The following is a 16,490-nucleotide window of genomic DNA, read 5'->3' on the forward strand; positions in this document are numbered from 1 at the left end:
AGGGTGGTTGGTTTTTGCTAATGGGCCTGGAGAAGCCCAGAAAAGCCACAGGTGCAATGAGCTGTGGAGAGCTAGCACAGGGGCCCAGCTGGTGTGGCCTAATGTGCCCTCAGGAGGCCTTAGCCAGGTGGGTGCTGGTGCTGCTTTTTAGGATACCTTTGAAGACAGGCTTTGTGGCTGTGTCATCTTTCTCTGCTGTGCAGTGGGCAAGGATGGAGGCCTGGTGCAGCCAGGACACTGAGGGACTGCGGCTGGCTGGCAAGGTAGGGCCTGTTCCAGGCAGCCTTTCTTGTGGTCAATGTTAGCACTGAAATCCTTCCTGGAGAAACTGCCTTGTGTTGAATGGAAGAGCTCAAATGTCTCTGCTGGGTGATGCTGGTGGTCTTGCAGCAAATGCTCTGCAGCAAGCATCTGTGCAGTCAGGTTTACAGCAAGGAGAAATGCCCACAACAGTAGTAATGACCATCCTGTAAAGGATAGATACAAATCCCCATTAAAAACACTAAAGATAGAAGCTAATGCAGTAGTCTGTTTTTCAAAGAAAAATAGCTTGATTTTTCTTTGCTCTATGTTTGCTCTTTCTGGTTAGTTTGCTCGCCACAGCAAGCTGTCATCTTAACAAAAAAGACTCCTTCTGTAGGATCAGAGCTAGGGACAGACTTAAAGCAGCATGCCAGACCTGAACTCCTGCAGGCCCTAAAGTAATACAAATCCCTGCCTGGCTTTGAATTTTTATTTCTAGTTCTAGGAAATTAAGATGGAAGCAATATAGAAAGCATATTGCTAAAAGCTTTCTTTCACTTTGTGAGAGCAATAAACTATACAGCTGAGCTCATAAATGGGAAATTGCAGCTGTTCAACAGGGATGTTGCAATTCTTTACTGACAGCTTTGTGAAGCTTAGCTGAATACTCTGAGGAAAATTCCAAGATGCTTAACAAGAAGTTGCTAATGTATTAACCATGGGGCAAAGAGGGGAGGGAATCGGGTGGGCTCCATTTACAGACTGCAGCGGAGGCCTTTCTCAGAACAGTGAAGGCTTATCAGTGTGCTTTTATTGCTTCTAATAAAATATTTGGCTTGACTGTGCTCAATTAGATCAAATAGATTTCAGAAGCCTTGTTAACAGTAGACAGCTCTCAAACAATGCTAAACCAGCTCTTGGGTTAAGTAACAAGATTGTTTGAGTAGTGATGGGTTGACAAAGTACTTGAGAACCTGGGAACCTGCAGAAAATAGCAATCTGACTTTCAGAACACCTGCTTGGATTAAATGATATCTGGGTTGTAACAAGATGGGTTTGTTCTGTTGAACTTTCTCTACTGTTTGCTAAAAGATGGTTTCCTACTCAATTTTATTAAAAGTCTATTTTCTAGCATTACTAACCTATGGCAAAATCATTCTTTAATGTGTACTTCAGTAGCACAACTGTTGCAACTCATTTGAGCAGCTCCTGCTACAACTTTTCAGTTAGTTTCCTATTCTTGAACTTGGAAAAGCAACGCACTGATGATATGAGATCAGATTTTAAAAGTAAAACTTTAATAATGTTGGAGGATCTTTCAAAAAAGTGATTAAAAGATTAAGAAATATGTGGTTCCTTCAGCTGCCCATAAATGTAGAGGTGGTGCATAGGTCTTGTGCAATGTCTTTGTCTCTTCTACTGTGGAAATCTTTCAATGGTGATTTGCATTTCTTGGAGCCTATATGACTGTGCTTAGCCTTTCGAATAAGCAAATGCACACGCTTACCAGGGTTCAGCTGATACGTGGTCACTCAAGTGTGTGTATGAGCCAGTCTGAACTGTCACAGAATTGAAGAACTCTTGACCATGTAGTAAATCAAAACTTGATTCCAGCAATAGATACAGTTCCTTACTCTTCAAATTGTCTTCTAAATGATTCTGAGTGTTTTGGTTTTTTTCCTTTCTGGGTCTGTGTGTCAGTACCCTCCCCTGTCCCAATCCCTATCTCTTTACATTTGGACTCACTAAATAAGGGTGATATTTTGTATTTAACATTCTTTTGACTTTTCTTTGCTTATATACATTTCCAAGTCTGTTACTGCTAGGGGAAAAAAGGCATCCAATGATTCTTATAGTTACAGGCTAGAGAATATTAAGATACTAAATGCCAACACTTCCTCAGTCTCATCAGCTATGTATGTACGGAGCAGCCAAATTTGGAAAGGCAAGCAGAGGCCCAAGGATCCTATACCCTGTTTGCTAAACCAGAGTTATCCATGACTGCTTTCAGACAAAGCTTAAAGATGGAGAAGGGTGAGGTTGGAAAGCGCGTGGCAAACAGCCACTTCCTCAATGGTGCTTCATGGGGCAGAACTGCCTCACGATTGCTTCGTATGGCTGTGTGCAAAGTGAACTTTGCTAAACTTAGTGGAAACTTAAGGAACTTCTCCGTTATAAGAACTACTTAATTTGTGTCTGGCCTATGAAGAATTTTAACTCACTGAGGGTTAAAAACAATGACAATGAGCTATAGCTCATGGAGAGGGGAAAAAAGTCTTTCCTTGAAGGATATGCCTTTAAAATAGAAACAGCTAACACAAAGTAGCTCCAGCCTCCTCATTTTTTTCCACCTTTCCAGGGGAGGGGAAGCAGGTGAAGGGCAGAAACTTCCTTAAACTGAGGAGTGTGAGTCTTACATACTGTAAAGGCCATTCTTTGCCCTGAAATCAGTATCTAATATAGCTGATGTAATTAGGCAAATCATTCTTCATGAAAACCAGACTGGAACCAAGCTAGTTTTATAATGAAGAGACATTTATTATTGGTATTTTTGTATTTATTAACTTAAAATCACACAAAGTATAACTGCACACAAGAACATACACCTGACATTCCAATGTCACTATTTCACAAATAAAAATATCTCTTGCTGTAACTCTTAGCAAAAATCCAGTTTGCAAACAGTTCTTTTGACCATAAAGGCTTTAACTAATCAAAACAAGTCAAATTCCTCTTTCTAGGAATACACAGATGTTCTTATAGTCACACAGTTCAGAGGCAAGTTCTGCAGCCCTGAAATAGACCAAACTCCCACAGCAAACTTGCCTGTTCTGTCTCTGCAGAGTAAGTGTATTTCCATTGTTTATAGTTTGTTGTTGACAAGCAAACTTACTTAATATTTTTAAATAGTTAAAACAAATTTCACACTTTAACAAGTATTTACAAAATGTTTACTAAAGATCAACATCCTGCATAAAGGTGACCTCAAGGATATATTGTTGCTACCATGCTACAATTTGCACAGAAGGGATATAAAGGCCATTGCTAGTTTTGGAAGGCTTAAACCCTTTGTTGATATAGCATAAGAATGTTAACTTGTGGGAAGGCAGAAGAGGTCATAATTTCAGTGCAATTACACAGTCAGTAAAATTACCCATTCATGACTTGTTTAAAGTACATCATGATGATGAGTCCAAAAGACTATTTTTCTTTTGAATTATTGACCATTTAGTTCTTTAAGAACTGATTTCATTGAAAGTGTTGAGGCCATCATGTCTGTCTTCTACTGGTGATAGGAAGAAGTTGCATAGGGACCCTCTTCATTCTCCTCCTCTCTAGAAAGAAAATCATAATCAGATCAGGAAAATGTATATCACATCTCAGTAGCAAAACTGTCACAAAAATGCAGATAACTAATTTTCCTAATGGATCAAAATAGGCAAGATTGGTATTTCATAACAAATACTACTTGCAGTATAACTGCAGCATACTATTTGTTGTATGCATGCCAGGAATTCTCATTGTTCCATGAATGGAAACCTGAAAACAAAGCTGTAGTAGCTCAGTAGTATATTGGAACATGTTTAATCAACTATTCTTGATAAACAAGTGGAGGGCATGCTGAAGTTCCAGTATTGTTGCTCTCCCTATATCTCTCCTTTCAAGGTAAGGACTTAGTTGTAGGTTTGTTTAGGGCCTTTTGAGGAGGGCAGAGGATGCAGATGGGGCAACTGAGGCAGTATGGGAGCAGTCCATCCTAGTCATGTAGATGGACCTGTGTCTCAGTGCTGCAAGGATATTCTTTCTGTCCTTCAGTGGACTCCTTGATATATCCTCTTTGTACATCAGTCAGTATTGAGACTAATCACTTGTATGGCTCTTCACGAAAAATCATTGCCCACAAACTGATTAATGCAATGACTTGATAAACAATAGTCTACCTATTAAATCTTCAGGAAAATCAGTTTGCCTACTGTTTGCTTGATAATACTGCTTTTTTTTAAGAAGTCGTGTAAATCTATTGCAGTGCAGCAACCAGTATCAAGCATGCCAGAGACTCCAAAGATCACTAATTTCTACCAGTATATCTTCAAAATTACATGTTACTGAGCGCATACTCTTTAAGATAACTAAACAGTTGCTGCCAATGTCAGTGTTTTGGTGAGAACTGGAAGACTTAACAGTTGTTCTGGGATGAGTTTCAAATGATTTGCAGTTACTTTTAATGCTGTATGTGCCTGCATACAGATAGCTATTCATATAGTCTGATAATGGTATAGGGGACAGGCACTTCAAATAGCTGTGTATACTTCCATAGTGTTTCAACTCCAAAAGTCATGTTGACTTTTTCCTACTAACGTCCTAACAATGTTCTTTCTGCAACTTAAATCTTGTATAAAATCCCCTAGAATAGAATACAATAGGAGAAAAACCTACAAACTAACCAAGCAACTGAGTAACCTGCACAGATTTATTCCAACCCTTCCCTGTTTGTGGGTAGTCTAACAAAAATGTATATTTTTAAGCCAAAAAGATATGAGATTTCTTTTTGCCCTGTGACAAACTTGTTAAAAAATTAAACCTCTGATGAAATATGGCTGTGAATTAAACTAGCAGCTATTTAATTTCAGGGATGTGTGGTTACAGTGGTACTGAAATTTTTAGTGTCTCTTGCCAAATACTACATGTACGCAGCGACACTACAGACCCAGCACCAAGCCTGATTCTTCAGAAAAGATATTACTGCAAAAATATACACAGATTTGCTGTACCTTAAATCTCATCAATTCTGTATTGCAGAATTGCCAAGGAATACTACAATAGCTGGCATGAAGGTAAAGTAACAATTTTTGAAGGGAATTTTTTGAGAGAAGGAAACAATTAACTTTTAAATGAGCATAATTTATAAATTGTCTCAAGACAGTATTTTAAAATTTGCTTAGAAGTGAAACCCATCAACATACTAAGCTTGTAAGACTGGAAATGGAAGGGCTGGAAAATGCAACCTGAGCTGAGGCTGACCATTTTAAAAAGTGTTTTCTGAAGCCCAGATAAATGCCCTCCTGAGGCAACTGGTTTCCAGCCACATGCCTGGAACAGTTGCAAATAGCAGTCTTCTGCTTGTTTGAGGATGGAGCCAACTTCTGGAATTTCAGAGCTTAGGATGAGGGATTCAGCAGATAAAACAGGAGAGGGGCTACAATTTCCGTAACTATGTGATTAGGGCCCTTTTATCTAATTCTTCTGCCTGTATTAAATCCCATAAATTAGATATTGAAGAATTGCTGTTCCCATTTTTTTAAATTTAATTCTAGACAATCATCTGATCTTCTCATATCCTATTCAGAAGTTCAAATGCATCAATATTGTCAGAATGGGGAGGGAAAAAAAATCCATTCTCTCTGCTTATGAAAAGCATGTTTAATTAACTATATATAAAATCTTAGTGTTAAGAGCATTTAGTCCTCCTGCAGCCAAAGCTGTTATTGCAACTTACATAATCATTTTCTTTAGCAAAGAAGGAATTTGTTAATTATTCAGTACAAAGACATTCATATTTAAACACTTTAATTTTTAAATACTTCAACATAAATCAAACAGTCAAAAAAGTGCGCTTTTATATCTTGATTAAATATGCTTTCAATAAAGCAGTGACAGTCCACCAGGGGAGAAACTCATTTTTTTATTGTACACCAAAAATTGCTTTGTACTTTTTAGTTTCACTATCTGTTTATCTTTTCAGGAGAATGTTGTATTCTCAGCTTTTACAGTTAAGCAATGACAAGTGCAGGCAGCTAAAATGTGGCAGAGCTGGAGCAAAAAGATCCTAATCAGAGGCTGCCAAAATCAGCCTCCTTTCCACCCTTCTTGGGAGCATTAATATAAGAATGTTCCTCACATCCATTATGGCATGACAGCTACCAAATCTTGGACCACAATTAGCTGTGGTTGTTTATGGTGGATAGCAAAAGTAAATGTGTATAACTGAAGAAAAATGCCAATGTTAGTAGGTATTTGCAGACTTCAAAGGTTCCTTATTGCGGAATAATGACAGCTGAAGTTCATTTCCACTTCACCTTTAAAATATGTATTTGGACTATAGGTTCTTATATGGTAATTGGCAGAATTGGGCAGAAGCCTGGCATTTGGGTCACAGACAACTTTGAAGGGTTTCTGTATGTGGCAAGGATATAAGAACTATGTAGGAGTAATGCTTGAACCTAAGCGAAGAAGTGACTTGCTATAATGCACAGAACAAAAACATTTCTGTCCAAGGTCTGGGCATACTGCAGAAGGCAGTAAGGGGTCTAACCAAGAATGGCTTCTAGCCTTCTGTCCCAGAGAGCAGTACTAAGCCATGTGGAGAAATCAAGAATGCTTAATCATGTAGATCTTAGAACCGATGCACTAAGTCTTACAGCCTGTTTAGATGGCTTAAAAATAAGCCAAGCTTTATATTAGATAAGATTATACACTAGTAGCTCTGGTAAGTGGCCCACAGAAGACAGCATGGCAGTATGTTTGTTTAGTAATCAAACATATTTTTTTCCTTCCACTTTTGAGATGCATAAATAGCAAAGTGGTAAGTCACACTGCAATGTTCTCCTTCAGGCAAAGGGGAAGAAACAACAAAGCATTCCAGTGTTTCGTAGTGTTGTTTTTTCCTGTTTGCACCTCCTGCTTGGCCCAGCAATTTGCAGATGCAGAAAAACAGCTACTGTAAGCTTTTATATGCATCAAGCCACAATAACAAATGCTAACAGCCACTTTCATTACACTGAGAGCACACCTGTGACTGAACAAATAAACTGCAATCCAATGTGTGGATGCTTCTAGCATTCACACTTTAACAGGGCAACAATCTGAGTATGTGGGCTAATAGATTTAGGAACCCTGAAAACACTGTTCTCCGTAGGTGGCTTCATTCATTGAGGTATCCGTATTCTTTTAGCTGATGCTGTTGAGTAATTACTGGACAATTTAACTAAACTTGCTATCAATTTCAAATTTTTCAACATCCTACTCTTTCCTAGGTTCAGTTCTAGGCAACTGAGCAGACTACAAAATCTGTTCTGGTGCTGCACACCGGTAATTATATTGGCTCATACAAGCAATAATTGGTGTGACCCTGTTCAATTAACAAGGCGTTCAAAATTGGTCATTGCAAAAGGCAATTGCAGAAGAACGTGACCTGACTCAGAAGCATGCCATATGTCCTTGGTGTTCTAGCCTACCACAGTACTACCCTAAAATCATAAGGACTCTAAGGAGTTTGCCTTGGAGTTCTTGTATTTAATTGTCTGATACAGAAAGCATCACTAAACTCTAAACTTCAGATTCAGCATATTGAAATGTGTATAATAGCATCTTGGGCAAGATAAAACACTGATGTATTTTCTCTAAAACTATTACAAATTGCTTTTGTCACATGTAGATAAAACTAATAATGGATATTCTTCCCCAATATGTAGTGCATGACTTCACTTATATATACTACAGAAAATTATATTATACCTTGGGTAACGTTTTTATAAGCCAAAAAATTCAAAAACTAAAAACTGGGCTTATTGCTTTAGGCTGTCTACATAGAGCCACACATCAGGTATGGCTCTATCCCCCCCAGGCATGGGGGACTCATTAAGCAATGCTTTCATGCTGAATGAAACCCTCTAGTAAAAAGTATTTACATGTAGATCTGTTTACATTAAATCTAACAGCAAAAGGCAGCACAAACTGAGTGGATCATATCTCATGATCTCTAACATCTGTCTACTTGTATGGATGTTAAAGTTCAACATCTAGTCTAAAACTATGCCTATTAACTATTTGTGCCTCAAGTTTTCCACCTAACAGCAAGAGGCTCTGTTGTAGAAGAAGGTGACTTCAGAGACTTAATCTACTTTGGGAGTAATGAGGGAAAAGCAACTTTAAGAGGTTATGATTAAACAATGAAATTCACCTTAAGCCTTTTTTGTATCTCTAGACAACTTCTGTTGACTATGAAACATCTGTATGGCTTGATCAAAATCAATGCATGTATGCACATGCACTCTGAGCAACTTAAGGGATACCAAAGTAAAAAGTAATTGAAAGGTTATTCTCCCTCTAGCTGTCAAATCAGGCATGGTGATAGATTATTTCCCTTCTCAAGTTCTGGAACTAACTGGCTGTTTCTGATTATCTTTTTCTCAGTCCCAATGTCCCTTTTGGTCATAGAAAATGAAGCAGTAGGTGCTGCTTTCTTATATTTCCAAACAGACATTGCAGTACACTGCAGTGCTGGTGCTTGTCACACAGCCCCATACATTTTCAAGAGGCCTTGACAAGGCAATCTCAGTACATAAGGCTAGAGTAGCCTAAAACACCACTTCTGATTTCATAAGTGTTTTTTCACTCTAATAATAGTAAGCCAGTTTCATAATACACAAATCTCCATTTTTGATGGCTGTCTAGTTCTCAAGATCCCCTACTGAAAGCAAGGGACAGGAAAGATGAGGGAGAACCCTCCCTCCCTCCTCTTGGGGAGTTGCTGTAGCAGATGTTGCCAGGGTGCTTTAAAGTTCATGGCATAGCAACCTTCCACTGTGGGATGAAGTACTGTCTATGGTACATAGCTGAAAAGTAACTCTGGCTCTTGGCAACAGTCTCTCTCTAGCCCTGTCCTCTGCTATGGCCTTTGTAGGCATTCACTTGAACCTCTAGCACTTCCTCCCAGACTGAAGAGGTGGACACAGTTGGAGAAGATAAGACAAAGACAGCTTTCATGAGCCAGGACCAAAAGCCAGAGGTGGTGGGGTGGAAGGTGACATTAGAGAAACTTTATCAGACATTTAGGAAGTTCTCCTTTTCAGAAATTTTGGACATCATCCTTATCAGTAGTCAAAGCAAAAATAGATGCTAGAAAAAATGAAGGTCAAGAATTCATCCAGGGTTTGAAAAAAAAAACTGACAGTTCTGGCCTTGTACTGTTCTCCTGAGCCTGCTTCAGGCCATGCAAGAGCAAGAACAACTATGGTGAACACTGAGGTCTGAAAAGACAGAATTGGAGTTGCTATAGAGTTCACCTGTTTCTCTCTTCCTGCTAGAAGTTAAAGGTATGCACTGGCCTAGATCTCAACAGAGTATCTATGTTTACATATCAACCAGTAAGGCTGAGAAAGGAGGAGAGCTCAAATGGACTTGATTTATATTTGTAACAGCTGAGTGCTTTAAGTTACAACAGCAAAGATGATGATTGCAGACTTTACCCTGAAACACTCAAATATTTCACATGAAACAATGCTATCAATATGTAGCAACATGCACTCAACATTAATGGGAGTCTAAATGAGAATATAAGTGAATCCTATTTCTATAATAAATGCATATTTAAGTACTTATTTGCATGATGCTACCTCATCTGTAAAATCTGCAAGACTTAGAGTGGAAATTGACCTCTGGTATTAGGAAAGCTCATTCATTAAAAATGTTACTTTTCTAGGCCTTAAAACAGGAAGCACACCTATTCCTTATGGTGTTAAGGGCTAAAACACTGTCAGTGAAAGTCCTGGAGTACCCCACTCTAATGGTGTACACTGGAATTTTGTCTGCCTCCTGAAAGGGTTTTTCCCCTGAGTGCAGGAGTCAGATTTGTAAGCACACGCTGAAGCTTTGCACTGCATGCTTCATGTAGCATCATGACTAATAAATCTGTGCTCTATGCATAATTAACAAAATTACCTGCTAAATTCAAACAGGAGGAAATACAATTTGTCTTTTTGTATCCTATATTGGAGAATTCAGTAGCAGGCATTCATTTCCCAAGCCATAACCTAAGCAAGGTAGGAAACAGATACTAGTAGAAACAACGTTCTGCTTTTGCAGTGTCACTCCCCTGGTGTTGGCTCTGTTCATGGTGCAGCAAGGTCCCCAGTGAATTTCCTCCTGCAAATTAGCATGTTATTTTGTTCAAGGAATGTCAAAATAATTGAATTCTTTTGAGAGGGCCCCCAGGTTCCTTCCATCCAGCTTAATTGCTGGGTCAACAACACCTACTCTAGTGTTAGATGCATAGATATGCATGGATAATGATTGGAGAGAGTCAGCAACAGCACATTTTTAGCTAGAGATGCTCTGCATGGTATCAAAGATAACATAAGTTAAATGAATTTGTATAGAGGGATCTGGGGTCCAACAGCTATGTTTCTTTCATATGATCAGTTCAAAGGAAAAATTGAGCAGTGTGCTAACATGATGTGACACTAAGACTGTTCCAGCCTTCTCTGAGACAGTATCTTAGCAATGAAGAGTTGTGTGCACAGTGCAATCAAATATGAATTAGACTCTTAAGCTGTTTTATGGGATTTTTGCAAATAAGCCTTGTCCAATTGCTCAATGCAATATATTCCTCCCTTCAAATGCTTGTCTGTTGAAATAAGTTTAAGTTGCTGAAATCATCTCTAATACTATATTAAAAAGGAATAGTGGAACTCTAAACTCCTCATGTGAGGAAAAAAGTGGCCTTTTGGGACCAAATCTATTGAGCATAAGGCAAAAATAACAAAAAATCAGAGTATTCCAGGTGAGCCTGGATGATGGATGAAACTTCACATTAAACAACTTCTCAAAAGCAATGTACATCTGTGCAGGCATGACCTCTCCTCTCTGTAGTAAGAGAAGATTCCAGTCACATGCAGCCATGCCTGTTATTGTCATGAGAAATGCCACCTCAGCATTGCCCATTGATGCAATTTCTGCAGAGAATAGGCCGAACAACCAGCTAGGAAACTGCTCATGAGCAAGTTTCTGAGGGATGGTGAAAGAGTTGGGGGGGTTCATCCTCAAGGGCAGGGGAAAACAAACACCACTGAAGCCCATTCTTGCTTTTCTAAGCTGTCCTTCATTCAGTGGTATGTCTACTCTGTGCATGAGCTACATGTGTCAGAGGAAGGGATAATGATTACTGCAGAGGGGTCAAAAGGCACTGCTTTTACTAGGAATTAAAAGGTGTGCAATTTCTTTGCTGTAGAGGAGATATTAAAGAAAAGGATGAAATCTACACAGCCACAAAGGGAGGGACCACTTAAGGAAAGAAGGTAGGACAGTTTAACTGAAAAAACTATAAAATGGAGTGTATTTGTACTATTACACGGCAACTTAAGACAGGAGAAAAATCCAGTCATGCCTTGCTGTACACCATCAGCCTCTACAGTCTCCGGTTTAGTATTCTATTGAAAAAAATCTGAGTTTGCTTAAATAGTTGCCTGCTTAAATAGTAAGACATCTTGGTGAATACTGTCCTGCCAGCTTTTATAGATACTATTGCTATTCTACAAGCTACATAAATTGTGAAGCAGCCTTTATAACTGCCATATCAAGGCATCTGCTAATGGTGTACTGTACACGTGTGTGGTACTTGATAATAGCATAGATTTGCTGTTGACAAATTAAACAGCTACAGCTCCTGTCTGAAATAACCCACAAAGTGAATTCAACTTGCACTTAGAGAAGGCTCAGGATGAAATTAAAATGCTGAATATTAAAAGTGACATTTACCTGACAGTGTCATCTTTTAGCTTTCTGGCTGCTTGTTTAGATAACTTAATCTGCAAGTCCAATCTCTGTAGAAAATCTTTGGCAGATAGTTCTTCTGGTGCAGTGGGCTGATTGTCAGGCTCTTGAGGACTAGGCGAAGAACTACTGTCTTCCTGAACTGTGGCTAGTCCTTCGTCACAAGAAGGGGAGCTGTCAACAGTTTCATTTTCAGGAGACTCCAATGAATTAAGTCCATTGAACAGTAATGGTTTCTCTGATATAACAGGAATATTCAGGGTTTTCCTCAGAAATATACAGTCATTAGTGAACAGTTTATTTGCCCGCTTTATTTGTTCCATCTGAAAAAGATAGGAAAATATGTTATTAGGTTTTGGCCCAGTATAAAATGTGACCTTTGTGAACCACCACAGTAATCTCCAGTTAATATAAAAACATACTTTGCAGCTGCAATGACTCTTGTTGTTTTAAAGGACTTTTTGCATTCAAAATTACTTCAGAGTGGATGCTCTGTCTTAGCCTTGTTAACAGATTAGCTTCTCCCTTGTATGCAGACTTGACTACATAATATTGGAGTCTTTCTAGAGGTCTTGCAGCAAATACAGATGCTTTTCTTAAACAGTCTTCTAGTTGCTACATTGGCTCATGTGAAAACTTGGCAAAAGCATTTTTATTCTTTGGAAAAACAGTGCTGTTTTGGATTTACAGTGCAGTGAGGATGGATGGTTAGCTGCCATAGCTAAACTAGCATGTAAAATCTAAAGGGGTGACTGTGCTACACTGAGCCTTCTAGGACATGCTAGTTATGAACAGCAGGTTCCACAAATTTTGGAAGAGCAGTATATGCCTCATCCACAGTATTTTTTTTTCCTTGCTGATGTAACAAATTCAGACTTGCAGCTGAAGTCCTGACTTTCAGTGAAAAGTCAGCCAGTAAAAAGAATGGGAAACTCTTAAATGTCTTGTGACGTGGTTGCGTAAGCTAGCAGCTACATTGTCCAAGTAGACTGAATCCACAGCATGATCAACAGCAACATCTTGTATGTAATCATGCATGTAAATTGCCATCATATAACTGTTAAATACCTCTTGCAATTTTGGTTGAGGTACTCCATATGACCTACTCATCAGCACAGAATACCTCACGACAAACTACAGCTAAACAGTGCTGAGTACTAAACATGAAGCCCTGCTTCTTCTGTAGCTATGGAATTTATAATGGCTTCTCAGCCATATTGCTTTGCTGAATAAGGAAAGCTCCCAGTAAATCTTTATACTAACTCCCTACTACTAAGCATATTCTTTAAGCACTTATTCAGGAAAATTTCCCCTCCAAGTCAGTAACGGTGGAAAACTAGTTTCCTGTTTCTCTATTACAAGCTATAAAACCAGTGCTGAAATCATCATGATTATAAGACTTTTATAAGGTTTTGTTATAACCTGAGCTTACAATACTGCTAGGAAAAGTCTGAATTAAGTGAAAAGAAAAATGACTATTCTAATCCTCTGGTGACTGCAATAATTATTGATCTCTACTACAGTACTGTAATGATAAATGCACTCTAAAACCTGCTTGAAAACAAGTATGAAGAGAATTGAAAATACCTCTTGCCTGCATTAGGGGAGTATTGTTCATTTTTATTAAACTAAATGGAGCTGAACTGGATAAGAATAATACTGTTAAGTCTTGATAATAGCCTTACTGTTGGTATAATTGTCCAGAACAATCTAAGGGATCTAAGCACTAGCCAGTTGCTACTTCAGACTTTAAAATATCTTGAATTTAGTTCTTGGATCATGAACACTTTAAGACTGATAAGCATAAGGTGGTAGAGCACTCTTTTAAAGTCTGTTTTGCTACTGCTTGCAATCTTTCCCAACTGCAAAAGAGAAAACTTAACAGAAAAGCACAGAGTTAACATGTTTGTGTGTCTCACACTGAAGCTACTAGTAGATAGAGCTGCTTAAAACTAAGGGAAAGCAAGGAAAATGTTAGTCTTCCTTCTCTGATATACCCTACCCCTATAGCACAGTTGAGAAAATGCAAAAGGAGACAGGTATCCTTGAACGAACTTGAACATGGCCCACTCTGGCCAGAGACTGTCCTCCTTTCCACAAGGAAACTAGTGAAGGGTAGGATGTGAGTTATCAGTGTGCTGATCTGCTCCACACTAACTGTGTGGCCACTTCCAGAATTGGAATAAAGCACTGCATGCAGTGTAGACATGCACTGTGCAGTAGGAGTATTTATCTACTGTAGTGCCATTAGAGATCTGTGGACTAGCCACAGCTGTGGTGTCATCATGCAGGGATGTATTTGCTTGGGTCCTTATAGTTTGAAATCTTTCCTTAAAAATAAATCGCAGATTCTCTCTAGAAAGGCTGGGTGCCTGGAAAAGGGATAGTACTTGAAATGGTGCAATAAAGCTCAAGTACTGAGTTGTTTCTGTCCAGTAAATATATGAAACTGGTATTGGCTCTGGAGAGAACCCCAGCCTGTTACTGTAGATGGCCCAGCTGAGGGCATGGCTGGACTTAATCCCTTTCAAAAGGAGAATAATTAAGATCCAGTGTTAGACGACAAGTTACCTTTTCAAACAATCTCATTACCCTTCCAGTTCCAGAAGCTGGGAAACTAATTATTTTTAGTTAACCTTACATAGTACAGTACATATCTTACTGCTTGAAGGTGACAGAAGAAGCTTTGCCTGACTCTCTAGTGAGACCTAGAGTGGACATTAAACAGAAGGTAAATGCCAAGTGTCATAATCTCTAAAAGTGTAGTTTTGAGACATTTCTAATGTCTCACTTGAGTATCAAAACAGTCTCAGTTAAAATGCTGGCTGGAGCCTTTTTCTGTAAAATACAGTACCAAAGCTGAAACTTTATCTCTACTACAGGCTGTCTTGTCCAGGCAACTAGGAAGGTGATGCTTCAGTAGCTGATTAATAATGCACCCTATTGTTGTTCTGTCCTACTTCACTGTAACTCTAACTCTGGTTACTTCTTCCTGGAATAACTTTTAAATATCATCTTGTGGCATTTGGAGAAGACTGCACTTCTGTGGACTGGGTAAAGACGAAGCAGGAAATATGTCTCTAAACATCATTTACAGCCTTTAGCAAGCTACTTGATTATTATATGTGCACTACATTGCGCTCTCTGTAACTCCGTATGACTAAACACATTGTGTATGGAGAGCAGAACTTGACACTAATTTTCTCAGTGCTGGGGAAACTTGATTGCTATTAGCCACAGACCTACAATAGCAAAAGCCATACCATGGCTATCTCTTTAATATTATGTGCACTAATATTAAGTTGCACTAATGCATAAACTGCTGCTGAACTAGTCTATCAAAACAGCTTTTTCTAGCAATGAAACAAACAGGGCTTATCCCTCTTTTCCCTCAAAAGAGATGCCTGTGTGTGATGGAAAACAATACTCCAACTGAACCATAAATGTGATGCTAAATGTGTGAGCTATTAATTCCACAATGTTAGTTTATCCAACAGTGTTCAAAGGAAGAGCTAACAAGCATCAGCCATACAAGATTAATAGACAGCATCTGAGGGAAAGGGCTGAAGGGCATGTGAAGAGGACAAACAGCACTCAGATCTTTCTCTCCAACATGTTTTTATCCATCTTAAATTGACTATGCTATGTCATGCCAACTCAGGCATTGGACAGGATGTCTCACTGTGCAGTTGCTACCAGTGACAGAAACCACATGGGGAAACTTCTAAAAACAGTAATACTGGAGGCAGTGGCAGGCTAAGATAATTCTGATGTTCCACATTATGGCAACCTTCTCTTTTAGCCAAGTATAAGTGATGTAGGAAGTAAATGAAATGACTCTGAGTGAATGTGTCCATGTAATTGTGTGAAGGTGTAAAGGTCTTCATCCTGTGTTAAAATAAACATTTGCATATGTTCCTACCCCAGTGTGAAACCCATCAGAGCAAAACCACAATGACAGATTTCAGCTAACTTGGTATTACCTTTGGGTTAAGCTGACATGGAATTTCCCTTTCTCAGTTTACGTCTACAATGCAGCTGTTAAGCTTTCCTAATCACAATGCTAGCAACATAAAATCAAATAACAAATGAGAGCAAAAACTTAAATGCATCATTAACACAGCAAAAGCTTATTTAACCCATCATATGAACAAAAAGGTTGTTTAAGTTAAATGTATGTTTTTAATACTGGACAGGTCTGATCCACAACTTTAGCAAGGAAGTGTTTTGAAATGCTCTTCTGGAAAGCTACTTTTTTAAGAATCTGTGTATACAAATTTTTCACTAAACTTATTGCAGTGAGCAAAAGAATTTCTGACTGAAGGCTAAAATAGAGCTAAATTGCTCAGGCCAGAGACTTTATCTGTTATGGAAGGTATGCCAAAAAAAGCAAAAGCAAACAAATCCAAAAAGCAGCTTGGTTTACCTTGCTCATCCAAAGTGCTACTCAGCAAAATTTTGTTTTGATATATATCTGCGTAAATGCAAAATGCCATTAATCCTCACGTCAACAAGATTTGGTCAGAATCTTTCTCCAGAGAAGAGAAGTAGACTTTTAAGTTGCACAGCCAGAGCAGGAAAGGAAACCCATTCTAGCTAGAACCTACTAATTCAGGAGTGCATTGTTCCTCTTCTGGAGGGGGCCCAGATGAAAGGTGCTCTTAGAGCTGATGTGGAAGTGACAGTCACTGTGTACC

The 16,490-nt window shown here is 38.7% G+C and overlaps 1 protein-coding gene across 4 annotated transcripts in view; it reads right to left on the minus strand.

Annotated features, from left to right (window-relative positions):
• The window catches only part of LYSMD2 (LysM domain containing 2), a 17,551-nt gene continuing 1,061 nt past the window's right edge, over positions 1 to 16,490 (minus strand). For 2 of the 4 annotated variants that reach the window (XM_064517365.1, XM_064517367.1), the window contains exons 2-3: positions 11,779 to 12,116; positions 2,758 to 3,578 (exon numbers count right to left, since the gene is read on the minus strand). In XM_064517365.1, the coding sequence (XP_064373435.1) occupies positions 3,527 to 3,578; positions 11,779 to 12,116 (390 nt within the window). In that variant the 3' untranslated portion in view covers positions 2,758 to 3,526. Of the gene's footprint in view, positions 468 to 2,757; positions 3,579 to 11,778; positions 12,117 to 16,490 lie in introns of those variants that run through there. The other 2 variants (XM_064517364.1, XM_064517366.1) reach the window with 2 other exon arrangements.

This window comes from Dromaius novaehollandiae, chromosome 10 (genome assembly GCF_036370855.1).
Source record: "Dromaius novaehollandiae isolate bDroNov1 chromosome 10, bDroNov1.hap1, whole genome shotgun sequence".
NCBI lineage: Eukaryota > Metazoa > Chordata > Aves > Casuariiformes > Dromaiidae > Dromaius > Dromaius novaehollandiae.